The sequence below is a fragment of the Prionailurus bengalensis genome, chromosome B4 (genome assembly GCF_016509475.1).
Source record: "Prionailurus bengalensis isolate Pbe53 chromosome B4, Fcat_Pben_1.1_paternal_pri, whole genome shotgun sequence".
In the NCBI taxonomy this organism is placed as follows: Eukaryota; Metazoa; Chordata; class Mammalia; order Carnivora; family Felidae; genus Prionailurus; species Prionailurus bengalensis.
Window position 1 is genome coordinate 39,546,647 of NC_057358.1, and position 22,468 is coordinate 39,569,114.

At 42.5% G+C, this 22,468-nt stretch overlaps 1 protein-coding gene across 3 annotated transcripts in view; it reads left to right on the forward strand.

Annotated features, from left to right (window-relative positions):
- Positions 1-1,567: 1,567 nt before the first annotated feature.
- DYRK4 (dual specificity tyrosine phosphorylation regulated kinase 4) overlaps positions 1,568-22,468 on the forward strand; it is a 52,814-nt gene continuing 31,913 nt past the window's right edge. For all 3 annotated transcript variants that reach the window (XM_043564188.1, XM_043564189.1, XM_043564190.1), the window contains exons 1-3: positions 1,568-1,670; positions 3,494-3,615; positions 7,994-8,087. In XM_043564188.1, the coding sequence (XP_043420123.1) occupies positions 8,001-8,087 (87 nt within the window). In that variant the 5' untranslated portion in view covers positions 1,568-1,670; positions 3,494-3,615; positions 7,994-8,000. The remainder of the gene's footprint in view (positions 1,671-3,493; positions 3,616-7,993; positions 8,088-22,468) is intronic.

A 22,468-nucleotide genomic window follows, 5' to 3' on the forward strand; every position in this document is an offset into this window, starting at 1 on the left:
TACATTTTTTTTCTTGCATATGTTTTTACACTGTCATGTACCTCCTAACCTACCCTGCGACATCCACTTCTGAAAACATATATTCAGGTACACCGTATTGAGATGCATGCTGTCTGGTGCAGTTCAACAGGAAACATTTATTAAGAGCCTGCCATGTATGAGGTACTGATGTCACTGATTAGTCATCCAGAGGCACCAGCGTGATGAACCTGTTTTCTCTTGTGTCATTCAGAGTAATAGTTTGTATTGAAAACGACTTTAAATTATGTTTAAACTGGCCTTGCAGACAGCACTAATGGCCTTTCATTGTCAAATGCAGTGTACATTTTTCTCACCTAATCTTATAGGCCCTATTCATCACATTTTATTTCCTGGTCCCACGTGACACTATTCTTGTATAATTTTCTCCCCACATCTCTGCCTGTTCTTCATTGTTTTTTAGCTTTCCAATGTTTTCTGTCCCCTACACTCACTCTTCCCACCATAATGTCCTATTTTGTGTGATTCCATTCTTTTCCCCTGCCTTTTGTTTTTTTTTAAAGCTTAGGTGACTTCAAAGTCCAGTGGTAGACTGTGTCAGGAGTTTTAGCCCAGATCTTGTTCTACACAAGAGCCTACCTAGTCCTTTGATAATTTGATGCAATAAGGCATCACTGGATCAGTACCTGCCCCCCAGCGTTTCCCCTCCTGTATTTTCTGTTAGTAAGTGGCACCACCATCAACTGGAGGGCCTCAGGCACATCCACTCCTCACACTGGTCACTGAGCTTCTTCCATTCCATAAATTACACAGAGCTGTCCTCTCTGAAATGTCACTTACTACTTCTCACAGGCATCCTTGCCTTGATTTTTAACCTCCTCTGGCCTATCCTTCATACCATATTGCCAGAAAGTTTTCTAAAATCTGAGCATGAACATTCAGTTCGCAAGATGTTTCCCATTTGGCTGTTCCCTGCCTGCTTCTTCAACCTGGTCTCCTGCTCCGGACTGTGCCAGCACCTAAGATACCATGTTGTTACCCCTCGCTCTGGGCTTTTACCCTGGGTCTTGTTTGCCTGCTTTACATTGCTAATTCCTATTTGGCCTTGAAGAATCCAGTTCAACTCTGCTCTTTCAAAAAGCTTTTTTTGAATGTTTCCTCTATCAAGCAGACCGTATTCTTCCAGGCCATGCTACTGTCATTCAACTATAACTTCCCTTAGTTTTCATGCACTTAAAACCTGATGCAGAGCAAATGCTCAAGAAGCGTTCATCTGAATATATTATTTCCAGAACTTTTGCTGTGAGCTTCTGGTAACCACAGACTTTTGAAGAGGGAGAAAGTAGGGATAATTTCAGGAGCCTAGGGCAATTGGGTGAACTCTAATCTCCCCATCCTTGGGATGTCCTTCAACTCTGGGGCGATTGAATTGGAGCAAAGGGAAGAGAGGTGTCCTCTAGGATCTGGTGTGAAAGGTGGTTTGGACCGGCCCAGAGCCCAAGTCCTTTCAGGTCCGGAGTCACAAAAAGGGTGGACAGAGTTTCCCTAGCGACGGGAGGAGGGCGTGGTCCCCGGCCCGCGCGGGCGGGCCGACGGGCGGGGCATTGGAGTGAGTGTCCCGCAGCGGCCGCCCGGCAAGTCTGCGCTAGCCCGATGCAGCTCCTCCCACCTTCTGCTCGCGTGGGGACCAAGTAAGGCCGGGGTGGGGGTGGGGGTGGACGCTGGCGCGCCAAAGACTCTGGGGCTGTGGGGAAAGAATGTGGTGCGGAGCGGGGTCAAGGGAGGTGCAGAGCAGAGAATGCATGTAGTAGAAGTGTGGTCAGAGGAGAGAGAGAGGCCGAGTGTGAGCGCGGACTGGAGGAAAGTGCTCTGAACCGCTCTGTCCTCACCACCCAACGTGGATACAGTTTCCTCCTAACAGAATGTTGCATCGCTGACCTGGGCTGAATGCGTGGTGGAGAGAGGTGGATTTTAGGGGGCTCATAAGACCTCTCCTGAAATCGCTTCCGGCCCTGGCCTCAACGACGTGGGGCACAAAATTTCTTCCCCTTTTATTTATCTTCACGGCCTGGCGGGTCCTCCTGGAGGTCAAAAGTGAGCCCACGACCCCACGCCTCACGTGGACGCCCTAGGATCTGGCTGACACGAGCCTATTCTGACCCTGCACGCCTCCGTGCTCAGCCAGAGCCCAATGCAGGGCGACTCAAAGCGGTGGGTGGATCGTACATCCAGAGCAACGCTTTCCTTTTGGTGATACTTGCCACTCCAGGGTGATGCTCCTTTTAGCAAATATTTTCCCCAAAAGAGGGATGAAGAATACAAAATTTGGGTTTTTAAAAAATCTGATTTAAGTTGATTTGTGCTACTTGCTACGTTTGAAATGTCCATCAGTCAATTCAGGGCTTAAGTAACTTGTGACCCCTCAGACCTGTTTTAAAATGACTGATGGTCAAAAGTGCAAGGCCATTTATAGAAAGTTCAGACTATGAAAGGACAAGTGAGTCCTTTGTTGCCAGTCTTGCTTGAGGGACTTCATCATTTATGTGTGTTGGGTACGTAAAATCGAGGAGTTCTAAGGAATTCTCCAAACCTGGACTCTGCTAATTGGTCTGTTATTTCCCTTGTCTGTTTTAGTCCTTACCAAGAGGGTAATGATAAACCTGAAGGCAGTGTCTAGTAGTGTGCCAGCCATTCTTTGACTTCGCCTTCCCCAACTCTTGGCTAGAAAGATACTTCTCAAACCTGCCGAGGACCCAGTGCTGGGAGTCATTGGTTTTAGCTGATGCCAAATCCAACATGAGTGTGTTGTGATGGCTAAAAAGGGAAAATACTGGTCTAGGCTTCATTAATAGAAATATAGCGAACAGATGAATGATGTAAAGGTCTTCCTGCCTGAGTTAGCACTGATCAGTCCATAACCTAGACTCTAGAAAACCATAGCCTCTTAAAGCAAGGTCATCAAAAAACTAGACAGTAGAGAGAAATAGTTACAATATAGGTTCTCTCCATCATGCCTGGATGCTGTATCATATGAAGAGGCGTTTGAAATAAGACTCCAGAATGCCTGGAGATGAGTAGGTTCCAGAGAAGCAAAAGCCACTGTTTTGAATATTCAAGAACTCTTGAGTAGAAGAGAGGGTAGATGTGTTCTTTGTTGTTCTGCAGAAGATAACAAGTATCGGTGGAGGGTATGTTGTTCAATATCATTTCTTCCAACCAACATTTGCTGGGCACCAATCATATGTATCAGCAGCTGGATGAGAAATGAGTTGCCTGGAAGAACAGTGAGCTCTGTCAGAAATATTCAAGCAGAGACTGAGTGATTGCCAGGGATACCCTAAGGAGGATTTCTCCCAGGCAGGAAATGGATGAATGGCCTCTAAAACCCCTTCCAGCTCTGAGAGTCCACAGACCATGAAGGGTTTCAAGGATAATTGCAAAGGGACCCGAGGAGTTCTCTTTGCAGAAGTGACAGTAAGTTAAATGCATTAAATACATTGTCTCTTGTTCACAGAAATGCAAAGGGAGTCCCTGCAAAGTTCTTCACTGCCACAATTTCTGCCCCAAAGGTAGCTCTCCAGGGCATAAAGAACTAGCTACTGAACAGCTGCAGTAAAAATACTAAAACCATACCAGGTAAATCTCAAAAGATATATATCCTTTCTGGGCATCGAAGATTGGTGTACATAGATAATGCATTATGTATAAAATACTGTGTCTGCAGTCCACTGTTTATGGGTCTGTCATGCCCACAAGACTGAACTCCATGAAAGCAAGGATTCTGTTCTATTTATCTCTCAATCCCCCATGCTTTGCACAGTTTCTGACATTCAGATGGTGATTTCAAATTTTTTTGATGAACTAATCTAAACTGTCTTAGATTTCTCTTTCTTCAGAACATTTGTACAAAGGCCTTTCAGTAGACAAGTCATTGTCCATGCCCCTATGAAAAATATAAAAAATAAAATAAAGTAAAATAAAACAAAATCCAAGTTCATCATTCCTGCCCCCAAGAGATTCACAATCAAGATGAGATGAAGTGTCTACCCCTAAAATAATTAACAATAAAGTTGTTGATCAAGTAACACAAGCAAAAATGCTGAAATCCAGAGGAAAGAGATGGGTATATAAGATGGAGAGGTAGGGAAACTGATCTTCATGTAAAATAATAGGAGTAATTTTTAAGTCTTAGTTTCAGTTTTCAAAGCAATATTTACTCTAGCTCTGAGATGAATTTATTTGTTTTCTCTAATCCTTCATGCAACAGTTATAAACAAGCTATAAAACATACTCTACATAGTTCACTACTTATTTTGAGGATAAAACATGGTATTTGTGAAGCTTTGAGTGTGGACTAAGTGTCATGGATTAAATGGAAGTTAGATTGAATGCATTCTTAGGGGAAAAATGGCACAAAATAGTCTTTGAGAACCACAGAATTATCCAAAGTCACAATAGAATTTTTCCCCCAATCTGACAATATTTAATAAAATTAGAATCAAAGAAGCTTAGAACTGAAAGGGACATCAGAAGTCATCTGGTCCAGTCTTACAAATCTTAAAAATGGGGAAACTGAGTCTCGAGAAGGCACATGACTTGCTCAGAATCTGTCTGGGGGCAGCACTGAGATGAGACTCCAAGATGCCTCAGCATCTTCTTCAGGTCTTTGTGTAGTCTTCACCGACAGGGCACCTGAAGCTAAAATGAAGAAAAAGCTCCACTTGCCAGGAAAGAGGCACGTGGACTTGTATGGTGTCCCACATCCTTGGGAAGTAGATGGAGGGAACATTTGATACAGAGCCCTGGCAGAAAGAATTATATTCATTCTTCCCCAGTGTTCAGATTTTACAACCTCCACATTAGATTGATGGCCCAAATTCTACCGGTTCTGTCCCCCAAATTATCCCAGGTTCCCACTTGCACTCTGTCCTACTATCATTGCCTTGGTTGAGGCCCGCATCATGCCTTGCCTAGATGCTCCAGACAGCTTCCCACTTGAGCTCCTCCAAACCTTGCTCCATGGCATTGCCAGAGAGATGATCCTAAAGTACAAGTCTGATTTTTTCAGGCTTAGAATAAACCATGCGACCCTTTCTTTACAGTCTAACCAGCTCTCTGGCCCTCCACCAGCAATGTCCATGTACTCCCACTTTCTGGAGAAGGCACTGCTCTTTCATACTTTTTGTGCCTACACAGTCTTCTCCAACTGTCCTCGACTCCATTCCTCTCCTGTTTATTCCGCAAGGACAATTCTACTCTGCTTAAGTGCAGAGGCTTCCTTGGCTCTTCCAACAGACGTTAGTCATCCCTGGAAGTGTGCTCCATTAGCTCTTTGCACAGGCCTCTATTAATGCCATGATCACATGCATTGTAATGATCATGTACGTTGTAATGTCCATGTGTCTCCCCTCCTAGATTACAAACTCTCCTTGAGGGCAGAGGCCATGTCTGGTTTGTCAGAGGAATTATCTCAGCAATGTTTGTAGAAATGAAAGAAGGAAGGGAACAAAGAAGGGACATTATGATCATTTGAAGAGAAGCAACTATTACTTTTTGTTTGCTTTTGCATAGGACTTTTAAATCAATCAATTAATTAATTAATTACATGCAAGTTAGTTAGCATATAGAGCAATAATGGTTTCAGGAGTAGATTCCGGTGATTCATCCCCTATGTATAACACCCAGTGCTCACACCAACAAGTGTCTTCCTTAATGCCCCTTACCCATTTAGCCATTCCCCCCACCCCCCAACCCCTCCAGCAACACTCAGTTTGTTCTCTGTATTTAAGAGTCTGTTATGTTATGTCCCTCTCCTTGTTTTTATATTATTTTTGCTTCCCTTCCCTTATGTTCATCTGTTTTGTATCTTAAAGTCCTCATATGAGTGAAGTCATATGATATCTGTCTTTCTCTGACTAATTTTGCTTAGCATAATATCCTCTAGTTCCATCCAAATGGCAAGATTTCATTCTTTTTGATTTGATATAGTTGCAAATGGCAAGATTTCATTCTTTTTGATTGCTGAGTAATACTCCATTGTATATATATATGCCACATCTTCTTTATCGCTTCATCCATCGATGGACATTTGGGCTCTTTCCATACTTTGGCTATTGTCGATAGTGCTGCTATAAACATTGGGGTACCTGTGCCCCTTCAAAATAGCACACCTGTATCGCTTAGGTAAATACCTAGTAGTGCAATTGCTGGGTCATAGGGTAGTTCTATTTTTAATTTTTTGAGGAGCCGCCATACTGTTTGCATAGGACTTTATTTATTTATTTATTTATTTATTTATTTATTTAATTTATTGGCAAATTGGTTTCCATACAACACCCAGTGCTCATCCCAACAAGTGCCCTCCTCAGTGCCCGTCACCCACTTTTCCCTCTCCCCCGTTCCCCATCAACCCTTAGTTTGTTCTCAGTATCCAAGAATCTCTTATGGTTTGCCTCCCTCCCTCTCTGTACCTTTCTCTCCCCCTTTTCCTCCCCCATGGTCTTCTGTTAAATTTCTCAAGATCCACATATGAGTGAAAACATATATAGTATCTGTCTTTCTCTCACTGACTTATTTCACTTAGCATAATACCTTCCAATTCCATCCATGTTGCTGCAAATGGCCAGATTTCATTCTTTCTCATTGCCAAGTAGTATTCCATTGTATATATAAACCACATCTTCTTTATCCATTTGTCAGTTGATGGACATTTAGGCTCTTTCCATAATTTGGCTATTGTTGGAAGTGCCACTATAAACATGGGGGCACGAAACAGGTACCCTTTTGCACTGTTGGTGGGAAGGACTTTTTTTATATTGTGTGTGTGTGTGTGTGTGTGTGTGTGTGTGTTAAAATTAAAGTCCCCACCCCCCTCTCTCAGCTCTGTCCCTCAAAGGTAATTAACTTTATGGTTTAATTTTCTATATTCCTCAATATGCCTGTGTAAAGTCATGCAGACATCTTGGTTTTTCTTAAATAAATATGGAATCATTCATATTATTCTGTTTTATTCAATATATTACAGGCATACATAGAAATTTGCTTCATTTTTTTAAATGATCGCATCATAGTCTATAATACATATTGCTGCATTTTTAAACTTCTCCTTATATAGAGACAAGTAATTTCTGATTTTCCAACATTATGCTGCAAGAACAGTGGGCGTGACTTGTCTTCAGTCCTCTGAATAATTTCAAAATTGTGATGCTGTCACTATTATAGTGTCTGTAAGAACCTAAGCAATGGAATGGTAGGCAGAAGCCAGGATAACATTTGCGCTGATTCCCTTTCTGTCCTTATTCATATATTCCCGATTCCCTTGGCTCTTGCTAGAGTTGGAGGCTGACCAGGGACTTCCAAGGGACACAAAGCAGAGTTCCAGCATCCATCTGCTTGTGGAACAGGTGTGTAGCAGTGGCATGAGAGCCTCTAAGACTCTTCCACTCACATAAATCACCACTTTGACTAGATGCCATAAACTTAAGTTGAATTAGTTCTTCCTCTTGCAGCGAGTTCATTATTCATGGAGCTGTGCCCTGAGTAAAGAAGGTGCAAAAATGGCTAAATGAGATCCAGGGAAAGCATTTCTACCAATTGTCATTTTTTTCTTTTTCTATAGGCATTCAGCTACCAAGTAACTGCTAATGTATGTATCTTTCAGAGTGTAAGGTGTGTGTGGCAAGAGAATGTTTTACTTTGCAGTGAGCTAGAGGAAATGGGTCTTTTTGTTTGGTGTCCTAAACTGCTGGCCACATTATTAGCTCATCTTTCTTCCTTGGCTGCCATCTCCCTCTGCTCTGAGCTCCCAAAGTCTCATGCCAAGACGCCCCCTCTCCTGACATCATCAGTCACCAGAAGGGAAACAAAAGGAGTAACAGAGACTCAGTCACTGTTTCAGGCCCGCCACCTACTTCTGTCTCCAAGCCTGCCCTGTGTTCTTCCCGCCTTGGGTGTTGGGGACGTTACCGGCACTTTGCTCCTACTGCCAATTTTCTTTCTACCCTTCCTCCTGTAGGACTACAATGGATGCTAAAAAGCCAAGGAAATGCAGTTTAACATCCTTCCCAGTTTTGAAAACAAGAAAGAAACAGGATGTCAACCCTGTGAAGGTAAAGATCCTTGAATTTCATTTGGGGAATAGGGGTGTCATTATGAAGACTTGGGGACCCTGGACCCAGTGGTGATCACTGTGCCCCAAGCACCTCTGATGACAGTGTGAGGGGAAGGGAACTGTGGGTGGACCAGGCTGGTTGGTAGAGCCAGGTCTGGGCGGGCTTGGAGGGAAATTGGCTACAAGGCCAGAGTGTAGTGTCATGAACTCCAGAACTGCAGGGCCTTCATCGAACAGGTAGCCTGAGGCTATGTCTCTTCTACAGTGTCTTGTATTGCGCTCCGTATTTCTGGAACCACACTAGATGTGTCCCAGAATGTTCCAAACATGTATGCAAGAAATTTCCAGAAAACGTCTGTGTGTGTGTGTGTGTGTGTGTGTGTGTGTGTTCCCTAACACAGACATGGTGCCTTCCTTTTTACCTCAAAACTAGTAAAATGCCACAGCACTGAAGGTAATTTTGTGATGTGGTGACTTTGTGATCACAAGATCTACTTCTAAATCAGGCGTACTTTTTCATCTAATGCCCTCAGTTTGAATTTCACACTTTCCTCAAAAGATCGTATTATTTGGGGTCCTTGCTCTGAAAATTCTGCGGCAAACTTGAGTCTGGGGCATTAGGTTTGACTTTGAGTCCTGCTCGTGTCAGTGCTTCGAAGAACCAGAGTTCAGCAGCCTATCTGAGGCCTGGTGAAAGTTTGCCTCCCTGTAGATCACACACCACTTCCTTAAAATTATGACTATTAGGTCACCTCCTCCAAGCAGTGTTGCTGATTTAACCCTGGCCTTCTCCCCCTCAGGGTTATAACTCATAAAAATGAATCCTGATGTCCGTTGTTCCCCATCCCTATCCCTGCCATTATCACATACAACAAAACCATTATTTTATAATTCATAGGTACAAAAATTTATTAATACCTAAAACATTTCTTTTGACAAAGCAAAAATTAATATTTAATTTAAAATAGTAAATCTACATCAAACAGGATAATAAAGACAACATTCTGTTCACATTTAAAACTATTATACAAACAGAATGGTCTTGGTCATGACTTAGAAAAATCACCATGAGTTTTGCAACTTACATTTGTTTTAATCTGCTTGAGCTCCTGTTTACTGAGTGCTTGGATGACTCTCACATGAATCTTAGAGGCAAGTACAATTATTATCCCGATTTCTGAGATTCAAGTGAAGTTAATTAGCCATGGCCATAAACCATTGAGTGGCAGATGGAATTCAAATCCATATTCTTTTTTTTAATGTTTATTTATTTTGAGAGAGACAGAGCATGAGTGGGGGAAGGGCAGAGAGAGAGAGGGAGAGAGAGAATCCCAAGCAGGCTCCAGGCTACCAGTTTGGAGTCCAGTGTGGCTCTTGAACTCACAAACTGTGAGATCATGACCTGAGCCAAAGTTGGACCCTTAACCCACCGAGCCACCCAGGAGCCCCAAACCCATATTCTTAACCACTCTATTCATTGCCTCTTTGCTGAGTCATGTCAACTCTGTTAAATGTTGTCCTATAAAATTTCTTCATATATTTATATTAATTTTAAGGAAAACCTATTCTGCTATAGTTGCCACAACAAGAATTGTCAAAAAAAAATTTAAAAATCATGCTGAATAAAAATTCATTTATGTTGTATTTTTTGTAACTGCCAGCAATTGACAACACCATTTAGAAATACTGTCTAGGGGCACCTGGGTGGCTCAGTCGGTTAAGTGTCCAACTCTTGATCTCAGCTCAGATCTTGATCTCAGGGTCATATAAGTTCAAGCCCCACATTGAGCTCCATGTTGGGCTCTGCGCTGGGCATGGAGCCTACTTTAAAAAAAATCAATAATAAAAAATACCATCTAAACTTATAACTATTGTCTTTACATTGGTAATTATTCTTATGGGCCATAAATAAATGTCATTTCACTATCTGTTCATTTTCCCCAATGGACTTCTTATCCAGTTGAGCTGAATAGGCTTAAGTAAGGAAATGAAAACAAGTCAATAACCATCCACAGCATATGAAATCTTGGGTTTCAGTGGATAATCATATTAATTGGAGGATGAAAAGAAGGAATTATAATCTCTTGACCTAAAAACACATGGAAGATGAGAAGAGTGCTCTGAATCTCAGCCTATCAACTGCCCCAAGCAAGTGTTGGAAAAAATATTTTGAATTTTTGAATGAATTGATAATAATGTATATATTTTTTTCACAATATTTAATCTTCTAAGTTATAACTATAATATTTATAATAATAAATATTTATTTTAAATATGGATCTTGGTAGTATTTCAGCTAAGGGAGTTTTTTTTTTTAGTTTATTTATTTTGAGAGAGAGAGCATGAGTGAGAAAGCAGGGAAGGGACAGAGAGAGAGAGAGAGAGAGAGAGAGAGAGAGAGAGAGAGAGAATCTGCACTGTCAGCACAGAGCCTGATGCGAGCCTCAAACTCATGAACCTTGTGAGATCATAATCGAAACCAAGAGTCGAGCGCTTAACCGACTGAGCCACCCAGGTGGCCCCAGCTAAGAGAGTTTTAAAATGTTGTTTTTAATAATTGATTTCACCTGGATTTAAGACAACAGCGTGATCTTCGGATAGTAATGTAGGATGCTTTAAAAAATGTCCCCATTCATTTGACTAAATATTAAAGAGCCATCTGCCACAGAGAGATCTCTGCAGGAAGTCATTTGCCTTGGATGCCTGTGGAGAGTCTCTGTCCTCTCCACTTAGCTGGCAAAGATCCCAGGGCTCTCACAGTGGCTCCCAATGACACAGGATCTCTCCGCACTTGAGGAAAATGCTCCTGTGTTATAGTTTGTCCTGACTGCCAGCAGAGGGAACATCACAGTTATCTCAGCTAGTAGGTTGGATGATATCTGGCTCTTCCGTAACTCTGTTCATAGAAAACGTGTTGCCTAACGGCCAGCTTCTGGGCCTGGAGGACCTAGCAGCACTCCGGGGTCTCTCTTAGACCATTTAGGAGTAGAACCTGGGAGAAGTCTGGGGAAGGGAACTCTGTTAATATAGAGTGTTACTTTACAGCTTTTCTGACAGTTGATGAATAGGAGCTACAAAGGACTTCCTAACTAAGCCCTCTAAAGATACATTTCCTATTTTCAACACTGGAAGAACAGGTTCTGTTATTTATCCTCTATCCTTCCAGTCACTTGATTTCTGAGTACCACCTCCTTAGACAAGCCTTCCTCAACACCCTTTCTAATTATATTCTGTATTTGTTTGTGTACTTGTTTACTGTCTGCCTTGCCCTGTGGAACTACACTGACCAATAGTGCAGCCACTGGCCAGGTAAGGCTACGGAGCCCTTGACATGGGTCTTGTCCAATTGGAGGTATGCTGCCATTGTGAACGATACACACCATGTTTCACAGACTTGGTGTGAGGAAATGAATGTAAAGTACCTTACTGATAACTTTTTATAATTGGGTGGGTTTTGTAGCATGTTAACTCCTTGATAACACTGTAAAAAATTTTATACTGATTACATGTTAAGGTAGTGTTCTGCAAATGATGTGTCAAATAAAATACATAACAATTAATTTCACCTGTTTCTTTTTACTTTTAAATGTGGCTACCAGAAAATTTAAAATTTCACACGTGGCTTGCATGATGTTTCTATTGAATAGTGCTGTTCTTGAACAGAAGTGCTGTAACAGCATAGATATTGTTTGTCTGGTTCAGTGCTAAATGCCTGGAACCTAGGACAGTGCCTCACACAGATTAAAACTCAATGTGTACTTGTGGAATAGAAACTAGGAAAGTGTTTGTTTATTTTTTCCCTCTACAATTATTTATTGAGTGCCTACTCATTTCAGGCACTGTTCTAGGTGCTGGGGATGTGGAGAACAAAACAGATCAAAACAAAACAAAACAAAACAAAACAAAACAAAACAAAACAAAACAAAACAATCCCATCTCTCCTGAAGCTTAAAATTGGAATTCTTTATAGAAAGGTCAGATGTTGCAGGTTAATGCCGAGAATGGTACAGACCAGCCCTTATTTTCCTCATCAGTGAGAGCTGAGATGGAATTAGACCAGTGGTTCTCAATGTTGATTGGATATTTAAAATCACTTGGGAAAGGTATTTTTTTTAATTTTTTTTTAACGTTTATTTATTACTGAGACAGAGAGAGACAGAGCATGAATGGGGGAGGGACAGAGAGAGAGGGAGACACAGAATCAGAAGCAGGCTCCAGGCTCCGAGCCATCAGCCCAGAGCCTGACACGGGGCTCGAACTCACGGACCGCAAGATCGTGACCTGAGTTGAAGTCGGATACTCAACCCACTGAGCCACCCAGGCGCCCCACTTGGGAAAGGTTTTAAAGGCCACTGAGGGGCGCCTGGGTGGCGCAGTCGGTTAAGCGTCCGACTTCAGCCAGGTCACGATCTCGTGCTCCGTGAGTTCGAGCCCCGCGTCAGGCTCTGGGCTGATGGCTGGGAGCCTGGAGCCGGTTTCCGATTCTGTGTCTCCCTCTCTTTCTGCCCCTCCCCCGTTCATGCTCTGTCTCTCTCTGTCCCAAAAATAAATAAACGTTGAAAAAAAAAATTAAAAAAAAAATAAAAATAAAGGCCACTGAAATCAGAATCTCTTGGGATCATGAACACTTTTTTTTTTTTTTAAAGTTCTTTTCTATCATGTGGGGACAGATGTCTATTTAGACACCAGCTATGAGACCTTGGTTAGATTGTTAAGGTTCTTTCTTGGTTGTGAAACTTGGTATAGTTATTCCTACCAACCCCCTCTCCCGTTGCAGTGGAAATTAATGAGATAAGAGGATGAGCTTGCCAGCGGAGGGCCATTCAATATTGATTTCTTTTACCTTCCCTCCTCTTCATTGAACAGAAAGGGGTTTCCTGTAGCAGACAGACTTAGTAATGAGTCTTCCACAGTGAAAAAAGATCTGAGGGTTTACACCATCTCATTTCTTTATTGGTGCTCCATAGGAAAAACAAGCATTCTGACCATTGGGTATTGCAAAGAAACAGAAGTCACAGTCAATTATAGCTGAAGAGAGAAAGAAAGCCAACACATCCATTCCCAAAGGGGAGTGCTTACTTACTTTTTCCCATTTTCTCATTGGGACCCATGCTTCCTTCTGAGATCTACATAATAAGTACCAGTTCCTTTGTTTTGCATTCCCATTGGTGCTCTTGGTTTGGAGAGAGAAAGACTGCAGATTGCCTTCTGTTGCTGTGACAAGGAAGTGAAACAGGCAGACATGGAGAGTTTCTCTGAGTATCAGAATTAATCAGACTGAATAGGCAACTTCCATTGAAAGTGACATTGGAGGTGGAGATCCGGATATGTTAGAAATACGACCTCCTCCCCTATGTATGTTTAGCCTTTTACCTTTGCTTCTTTCAGCAATATTGAGGCAGTTATCACCCCCATTTTATAGAGGAGGAAACTGAGATACAAAGAGATTAGATTAAGCAAGTTACCTAAAACCATTCTGCTAATAAAAACTGAAATCGGGATTCAGATTTTATCTATAATTGATTAATGCTTTTTAAAAATTATTATTAAATATCAAATATATAAAAGAATATTTAAGTATGTGTGTAGGGTGTAAAGAATAATAATGCAATGAACACCCTTGTGGGTATATATTACACAGTTTAAGGAAGTTTAAGGAAGAAGTCTCCTATGTGTCTCTCCCCATCTTACGTTACATTGACCCCTCTGAGGTAACCACTCTTTTACATGTTATTTCATTTATTTCTCTACATGTTTATAATCCTTCTAAACTATGTATTGTTTAATTTTCCATGTTTTTGGATTTATATACATGGAATCGTGCTGTTCAGTTTTTGTTCTACAGTCACTTCTCAGGCCCAGTACTAAGTCAGCATACCCTGGTACAGCATCTGGCTTGGATTGATCAGGTCTCCATTCTGATTGCTCAGTGCCTATGTCCCTTAGGTACTGTCCATATCAATCCTTCTGTTCACAGGAACCTGTTTGTAAATCAGTTTCACTGCTGTATTCAATTGTATGGGCGTATCACACTTCTTGCAGTTTTGCAGGTGATGGCATGTGGTTTTTTGCTGGTTTCTGCTATCAAAAATGGTGCTGCTATGAATGTTGTTGTGCACATCTGCTAGTGCATATATGCAGGGTTTCTAGAGTAGACACTTAAGAGGGAAATTGCTGGGTGTCAGGGTATGTAGATGCTTAACGTTACTGTAACGCCAAACTCTTTTCTAAAACATTGGTATCAAAGTACTTTGCGGCCAGCAGTATGTGTGAGTTCTAATGGTTCCTCATCCTTTCTATCACTTATTATTGTATGGCTTTCTATGTGCTAGTTTGGTAGATGGGTACCAATATCTTATTGTATTTTGATTTGCATTTTGATGATGATTAATGAGATTGAGTCTTTTTTTGTATGTTAATTGGCATTTGTGTTTCCTCTTCTGTGAAGTGCCTGGTTCTGCCTTTTTTGCTTGAATATTTTTTATTTTTATTAAGTCCATTCATCAAGGTTTAAGTTTCAATTTTTATATATATTTTTTATTTTTCCAAGTTCTAATTTATTTATTTTTAAATCTGGTTATTTGCATGGTAGCTTATATTTTAGTCTTTTTTATTTCTTTAAGCGTATCACACATGATTGTTTTTTAGTTTTTACCTGATAATTTCAGTTTTTGGAGCTTTTGAGGGGGAAGGTTTCTGATTCTGGTATCTATAGTCTCTGCTAGTTCTTACTCACAGTACCTTATTTTTGTGTGTGTCTGTTTGCATGAGTGCTTTGTTTTTGTTTTTAGTTTTACTGTAAGGTTACTAGTCTTATTTTACAGAAAAGGAAACTGAGCCTGAGAGAAGACAAATTGCTTGCCAAGGTCACACTACTGGCAAGTAGCAGAGTAAGAATTCCAGTGAATATCTGACTTTAGAGTCAAGTACTTTTTTTCTCTTCTGTGAAGCTTTAAAGACCTTTGATGGATGAATTCTTTCATAAACCATCCCACAAGTGTTTATTGAGAGCTAACTTTGGGCCAAGCATTATCCTCAGTGCTAGGACACAAAAATAAACATATATATATCTCCTTTTTGTGTGTGCATAGTATAGTGAGGGACATAAACATGTAAAAAGATACATGACAATAGGGCATGGTTAGTGTAGTCACTAAAGTAGAAACAAAACTCTATGAGGGCCTAGAGAAAGTTTTCTTAAGATGTTGTTACTGGGGCGCCTGGGTGGCGCAGTCGGTTAAGCGTCCGACTTCAGCCAGGTCACGATCTCGCGGTCCGTGAGTTCGAGCCCCGCGTCGGGCTCTGGGCTGATGGCTCAGAGCCTGGAGCCTGTTTCCGATTCTGTGTCTCCCTCTCTCTCTGCCCCTCCCCCGTTCATGCTCTGTCTCTCTCTGTCCCAAAAATAAATAAAAGTTGAAAAAAAAAATTAAAAAAAAAAAAAAAGATGTTGTTACTGCCCAGGTACATGATCGTGCTTCAATGGCATGCCAATCAGCTACAGTCCCATCAAAGGGTACAAGTTATAGGGCTCATTATTCATATTTTTTTTCAAAGTGAATGAGGTCCTGCTGGGGTTATGCAAAGAGGTTGTGTGGTGAGTTGGAAGGCAGGCATTTCAGGCAGAAGGAATAACTTTTGCAAATGCATTGGATGAATCTGAATCAATGGGAATAGAACCTTAGAAATCAGCTACTCTAACTCTTAGAGGATGCATAAATCTACTTTTTATTGGCAAGAATTTAGTGTCTAATTTATAGAATAAATTCTTGCTTTCTGAATGTTTCTATCTATTGGCAACTTTATCCAGGCACCATCAGAATAAAGGCATGATCTTATTTTGTATTTAGAGACCTTTGAAGGGGAAATGCTTTATAATCTCTTCCCATTCAGTTTCATGGCAGAACACAAAAGAGGTCAGACATCATCTGATGGCAGCATGGTACAGTAAAAAGGCACTTGGTGGCATAGATTCTTGACTCAGGTTTGCTACTGCTGTGTTATCTTGGACAGGTCACTTGGATAGCCTCCTTAACTTCCCTTTCTCCATTTGTGAAATGAGGGCATTTGATTACAGATTCCTAAGGTGGCTTCCATCACCATAAGTGTCCAAACTTCATTTATCAGAAGATCAGAAGGGATGTCTCCCCCTAGGCCATGCACTAAATCCATTAGAAAATGGCTCCAAGCATCTGGGCTTTCAGACTCAAGCTCTTGCCCCTCCCTCAAGCCCTAAGGATGCCAAGGCTCTCCTTCCTCCACCTTCACCAGGGACACAGCCTGGTGGGCAGGACTCCAGAGAGGATACTGGATCAGTGAGATGAAAGTCTGGCCCTCCCAAGTGGTTGGCTGTGTTTACTCTTCTAATGGGTCTCCTGAGTCCAGGCTTGGCTGTGAGTATAAGCAAGAGGCTACTCTTTTCTGTCCAGGCATCCTGGGCTTCTTCACACACCAAAGGGGCTTTCAGGGCAGAAGCTTAGCTAGAAGTAGCCAGCCATGGGAGAGATGCTGCAATTTGCCTAAGCTCTGTGCAGTGATAGTAGCTTAATGCCTTAGCTGGGGATGTGAGGAGCCTAGCAACCGCCTCTTTCTCCCAGCTCTCATGGTGCTCCGATGGGCCTAATTGTCAAACTTGTTGTGCTCTATATAGAATCCCCAAAGATTTTTTTTTCTCTCTTCTCATCACATCCTTTCTCTGCATTAATGCATTTGTTTTGAATTCTCAGTTGTTCTGGCTTCTGGGAAGGGATTATGGAGCCTGCAAGGAGGAAGCTGTGATTTGATATCATCAAACTTGAGCTTCATCCAACCCTGGCCATGCACTGGGGGATTTTTTTTTTTTTTTTTTTTTTTTTAATTAACAGGGAAGAGGAAGAGACAAGGAGGAGCCAGCTGAGAAAATAGAAAAATAGCCTGGGAGGTATGATCAAGGTGGGGTGGTATGATGGAAGTGTGCCTTTCTGCAAAGGCTGGGTGGCCCAGGGGCAGGAGACCAGGGTGGCCTTGATGCTTGCTGAGAGTCCAGTTGCGTTCTCCCCTGAACTTTGCCAATGAGGAGGACACCCAGGGCTCTGTCCAAGGTAATAAGATGAGACAGTGAGCCTTGAGGTTCTGTTCTAATGAGCCCTGCAAAAGGACCTGACCTATTATCCTTTAGCTATCTATAAAGCGGCAGAAAATATACTCCCCTGTGATGGAGGGGTAAACCACACATGTTGTTGTGGGGGCTTGGCTTGAGGAGAATGCAAAGTAGAGAAGAGGAAGGCACAGTGCCACCAGGGACAGGGCACTGATGCAGGACATGGGATTTCTCTTTTATCTAGTTCCCCAGCACCAGGAAGTCTTGTGTGAATAGAGATTCATTCATTTGCATCAAAATATGTTCTTTTCTAGGCTTTCTCTTTGAAAATGAAACTACCTTTGAGAAGAGGGTATGGACAGGGGAATTCTCTTGTGTGCATTTGCTGACTAGGAAGCATTCCTTCCAAAAGGAAGTGCCAGGGAGCAGGAGAGCACTGGCCCCTGGTGGGAGAGGAAGCCACTAGGAGAAGGAATGTGGTGACATGGGGGAGAGAGTGGACTATCAACAAGGCAGAGTTGACATCCAAGCTCAACTGCCTCCCTGATGGGGTTTTGGGGTGATGGTGGGATTTGGAGCCAATGGCCAAGAAAGAATTCTTGAAGACATCTTTGGTGCAAAAAAAGGTGATTTTCTTAAAGCACAGGGACAGGACCCATGGACAGAAAGAGCTGCACTGGGGTTGTGAAGAGTGATTATATACCTTCAGGTTGGGAGGGGGTTAGGGACAGCATAATTATCTAAGGAATTTTGGAAGCAAGGTTTCCAGGACCTTGAGGGGCTAGCTGTTGTTAGAAAGACGTGATTTATTACTGTTTAGTAAAACCTCCATCATGGGATCCTTCAGATGTATATCAGGGGGCTATAAGCTTGGAGTATGATTGTCAATAAATCTTGGGGGAGTTGAGATAAAAGAAGTTTCCAAAGGAATTTGTATATGTTAAAGTAGATTTACAGGATCCTGAGGGGGTGGGGTGTCAGGATAATATTAAGCCAAGGTTCCCTTTTGCCCCTAGCAAAGCATCATCATCGAGTCAGCTGAGCTCCTAGAGGAAGGTCACTCTGCTTGTTTCAAGAACTTGTCCATGGGCTGTAGGCAGTAAGGAAATTTAATTTTTCATTTGTCTTTGTTTCCCATATCACTATGGCAAGCACTTAACCCCCACTTACCTCTTGATGAGGGTGATATTAGGGCTCCAGGAAACAGAGTCTATAGGTTTCTGGATATTAGGCTATGGATAAAATTGCCTTTTTCTTGCAGTTTACTGAGTTATCTGTAAACGAAGAAGACTCCCATCCTGCATGACTGTGATCTCTGTCAGTCAACCATTTACTTTCCTTTCCTCTATTCTTGGGAAGCCATGGGTGTTTGAGGAATATCACATAATATCCCACCTGGGTGTGGAAGGGTGCTGTTAGCCTGTACTTTGCCCTCAGCTCGCCTTATTCTCCCTCATCATCCCAGGTGACTGAGAGTCACCTCAAGTCTTTGAGAACAAGTACTAGGGATTTCCTGCTCCTTCAGTCTGCCCCTTCTCCTTCCCTTCCTTCCTTTAGCAAATATTTAAGTGACTACTATGTGTGAGATACCATGTTAGGCTTGGGATTCTGAAATAAGACTCAGATTTTTTATTAAAGGGTCTCATAGTCTGGCAGAAGAAGGCAGATGTAAGACAACCTTGTGTAACAAACCTTTGCAGATGCTGTGGTCAGAGCAAGTATGAAGCATGGGGTAGTGGGAAAGTTACACATGCAGTGGCTATGGAGGCTTCATGGAGAATGTGGCACTTTGGCTGGGACTTGAACTTGGAAGTTCAAGGACAATGACAAAGTTCAATGACAAGGACTTGGAACGGAGGAAGGTGACAACTGGGCAATGAGACAATATTCCAAGCAGAAACAGCAGGAGCAGAAGTGCTGAGATGTGAACCAACAAGTTGTTTAAGAACTGCAAGGCATTCATTATTTCTGGAGCCAAAAGGTCAGGGCCAAGGCCATGACAAGGGATGAAGCTGGGAAGGTTTCTATGCCAGGACATCCATGCCCTGGGAAGTCATTGGGGAAGTTTAAGGAGTGCAGCAACAAGATCAGAGGTTCATGTTTAATTTATGAGGTCTTAGGCAGTAGAGGATGGATTGGGGAAGGGGCAGGGTAGTGCTTAGGAGACCATTACAACAGGTGCCTAAACTAGGGATATGGTGGGCAGAGTCTTGGAGGGATATCTCCATTCTCACACAATTATGCCACCCATGGTAGGAAATCATAAATGATAATTTGCAAGTTTCTGAAAATATTTTCATTCAATCCTGCAAGTGGGAGGTTGTGCTTACTGCAGTCAGCTTGTGTTGAATAATCCAGATTTATAACAAAGGCACGCCCCTGTGACAACATACGAAGAGGCAGCCTTCATTAGAAGCAGCCTATAGCTAATCCCACTGTACCAGCAAGGAAGATGACATGCACTGCCCCCATCCCAGACACCCAGCAAATGCAAGATTGTCTCTGCAGGTGGTCTCAGCTCAGTCCAGGCTCTTGTGACTATGGTGCCATGGATGTTAACACATGGCTAGGCACTGTGGGGACCCCCTACATGAACCATCCAGAGGGAAAACTCTTGAGGGGCCTCATGTTTGTTGCCATACACTCTTGCTGAGGGGAGATAAGAATTCACAAAAAATAAGGAAGGAAACATAAACATCAAGGACATAAAAGAAAGCCAACTTCAGGGCAGGAAGAGATGAATTCCCAAGGAGGGGATGGCATTAGATTGCGGCTCCCGTTCTGGCTGCACATTACTCACTTGGGAAACTTTTTAAAAAATACAGGTTTCTAGGCCCCACCACTAAGGAGTCTGGGGTCAGGATGGAGATTCTACATTTTAAGAGCTTTTCAGTAAATTTGAAACGTCTGGACTGTGTGATCTGTGCTTAGCACACTGCCTGACACATAGATACGCTCAGTAAATATGTTAAAAATGAATGCATCAGTAAAGTCCATCCCAACTCTGTGATTCTGTATATCCTCCTGGCCTGGGAGGCAGGACCTAGGTGTTCCTGGAAGAATCCTTGAGAGCAAGTCACAGGAATAAGCAACTGGAATGTTTTAGCACCTGTTACCTCTTTTGCCTGAATGTTGGGGATGTGGGTGGGGGGTGGAGCTTTCAGCTGGGTTTCAGTTTTCCCACCTTCCTCGAATTAGCTTTGAAGCCAAACTCAGCTTTTATTTGAGGAAGGTGAGGTGGCTTTTGCAAAGTAGTGAGATAGAATTTGCCTTTTTCTTTTGCTGAGAAAACAAAAGAAGTGTGAGAACCTAAGAGTCTCTAGCTCAGAAGACAGAGACACAAGAGAGGTAGAGGAGGGGCCCAGGGTCAGGATTTGAGACTCCAGGCTTCTGATCGACCAGCCTTCTCACCATGCATGTTGGGGCAGTGCCTAGACCCTCTGGATCATCACCCAGTGACAGCAAGACTAGCTGGAGACCCCAGGAGAATCCCAAGATTTGAATATGGGCCTAGACGTGGGGGAATCTTGGCAACCTGAGCCCACTTGTGAACACAGGGGTCTCCTAGCAACTTGAGCCCACTTGTGAACATGGGGGTTCCCTTCCCTTCTTTCGATCTGTACAGTGCAGTGTCCATGCTCTGAGGCTCTGAGTCCAGGTTCCTTGACAGTGTCTTCTCAGGTCTGATTCTCTTTCAGGCTCTCACGGAAAGAGTGCCCCCTGCCATTGTCACTGCCTTTCCCTGCTAGTGTTGCAATGAACCATTTAGAGTTCTTTGTTATAATATTGTTTTTAAATAACAGTATTTTTAAATTATAAAAGCAGTACATGTTTGTATAAGAAATCTGGAAAATAGAGGAGCTTCAGAGTTCAATCCTGGCTGTTGAGAAGGCCTCCAAAAACAGTGATGCTCATAACAAGAAGCCGTGAAAGGGCCCTGGTGGCATCCTCAGATATCTTGTCTTTTTATCTCCTGGCTCCTCCAGAGGCTTCTCTAGCTTTGGGCCAGTGCCCAGGTTTTATACAGCATAGGAGTCACTGCCTATGCTATGTACCCTGTGAATAAAACATTTTTTACACTGAGAACGCTAAATTTGGAGATAGATCTCATGACTGTTAGAGATTCTTGTTACATTGGCTCAGAGGTTAGTCAGGGATCATAGAACAGTGCCACAAAGCTCATGGTCTTAAAGGAAAAATTCTGCTTTGCCACTGTGAATATGGGAGATCACACCCTCTTCTTCCTGCCTCCTGGGGATACCACGATAGAATGAAATGTTGTTATGGGCCATCATGTGTCTCTCGAGGAAGCTGCTGGAGACAAACAAGCAGAAAGTTTGTAAACTTGTAGGACACACTGGTAGAGGTGTGCACAGTTGTAGAGATCAGCAGCCCTCAGGGCAGATGAGCCTGAGGCAGCTGGAACCCTGTGTTGGTAGAGTCTGTCTATGAGCTGCCCCCTCTTTTTGCCCCAGAGTGTCACACAAATATAATTTTTTATGTGTGGTGTGGTATGACAAAGTTGGGAAACATTGTTCTATACGATGGTCCTCAACGTTGGTTCCATGAAAGGATGACGGGTGCACTCAAGATGCACTCCTAGGGGTCACTTGAATGAGTCTTGAGACAGATAGGACTTTGGAGGTTATATCTTGCCCACTCATCGAGTCCATGCACATTTCTCACAGGTGCTCATTAGGTGGACTTGGCACTTCCAGTGATGGAGAACTCACTACCTCATAAGAACTCCCGTTCCATTTAAGCTCTAGAAAATCCTTCTTTTTATTGAACTCGAAACTACCTCTCTATAAATCCCACACTTTGACCTCATTCCATCCTTCAGATCACGTAGAGCAAGTTCATACTGAGTCATAAGCAATAGCCCTTCTGATATCACCCCTCCCCTCAGGGGTTTTGTTTGTTTTATTAATATACTTATTTAAGATCAGTTTTAGCCTTGCAGAAAAGCTGAGAAGCTACTACAGAGTTCCCTTATACCACTCCATACCTCACACCCAGTTTCCCCTACTATTAAAAATCTTGTATTTGTGTGGTATTTTAGTTACAACAATGAACTGACAGCGATACATTTTTAACTAAACTCCACACTTTAGGCAGATTTCCTTAATTGTCACTTAATGTCCTTTATCCATGTTCCTATGCAGGATGTCACATTGCATTTCACTGTCATGTCCCCTTAAGCTCCTCTTGGCTGTGATAGTTTCTCAGACTTTGGTTGTTTTCAATGACCTTGCCAGTTTTGAGGAATACTGACCACGTATATTGTGGGTTGCCTTTCTATC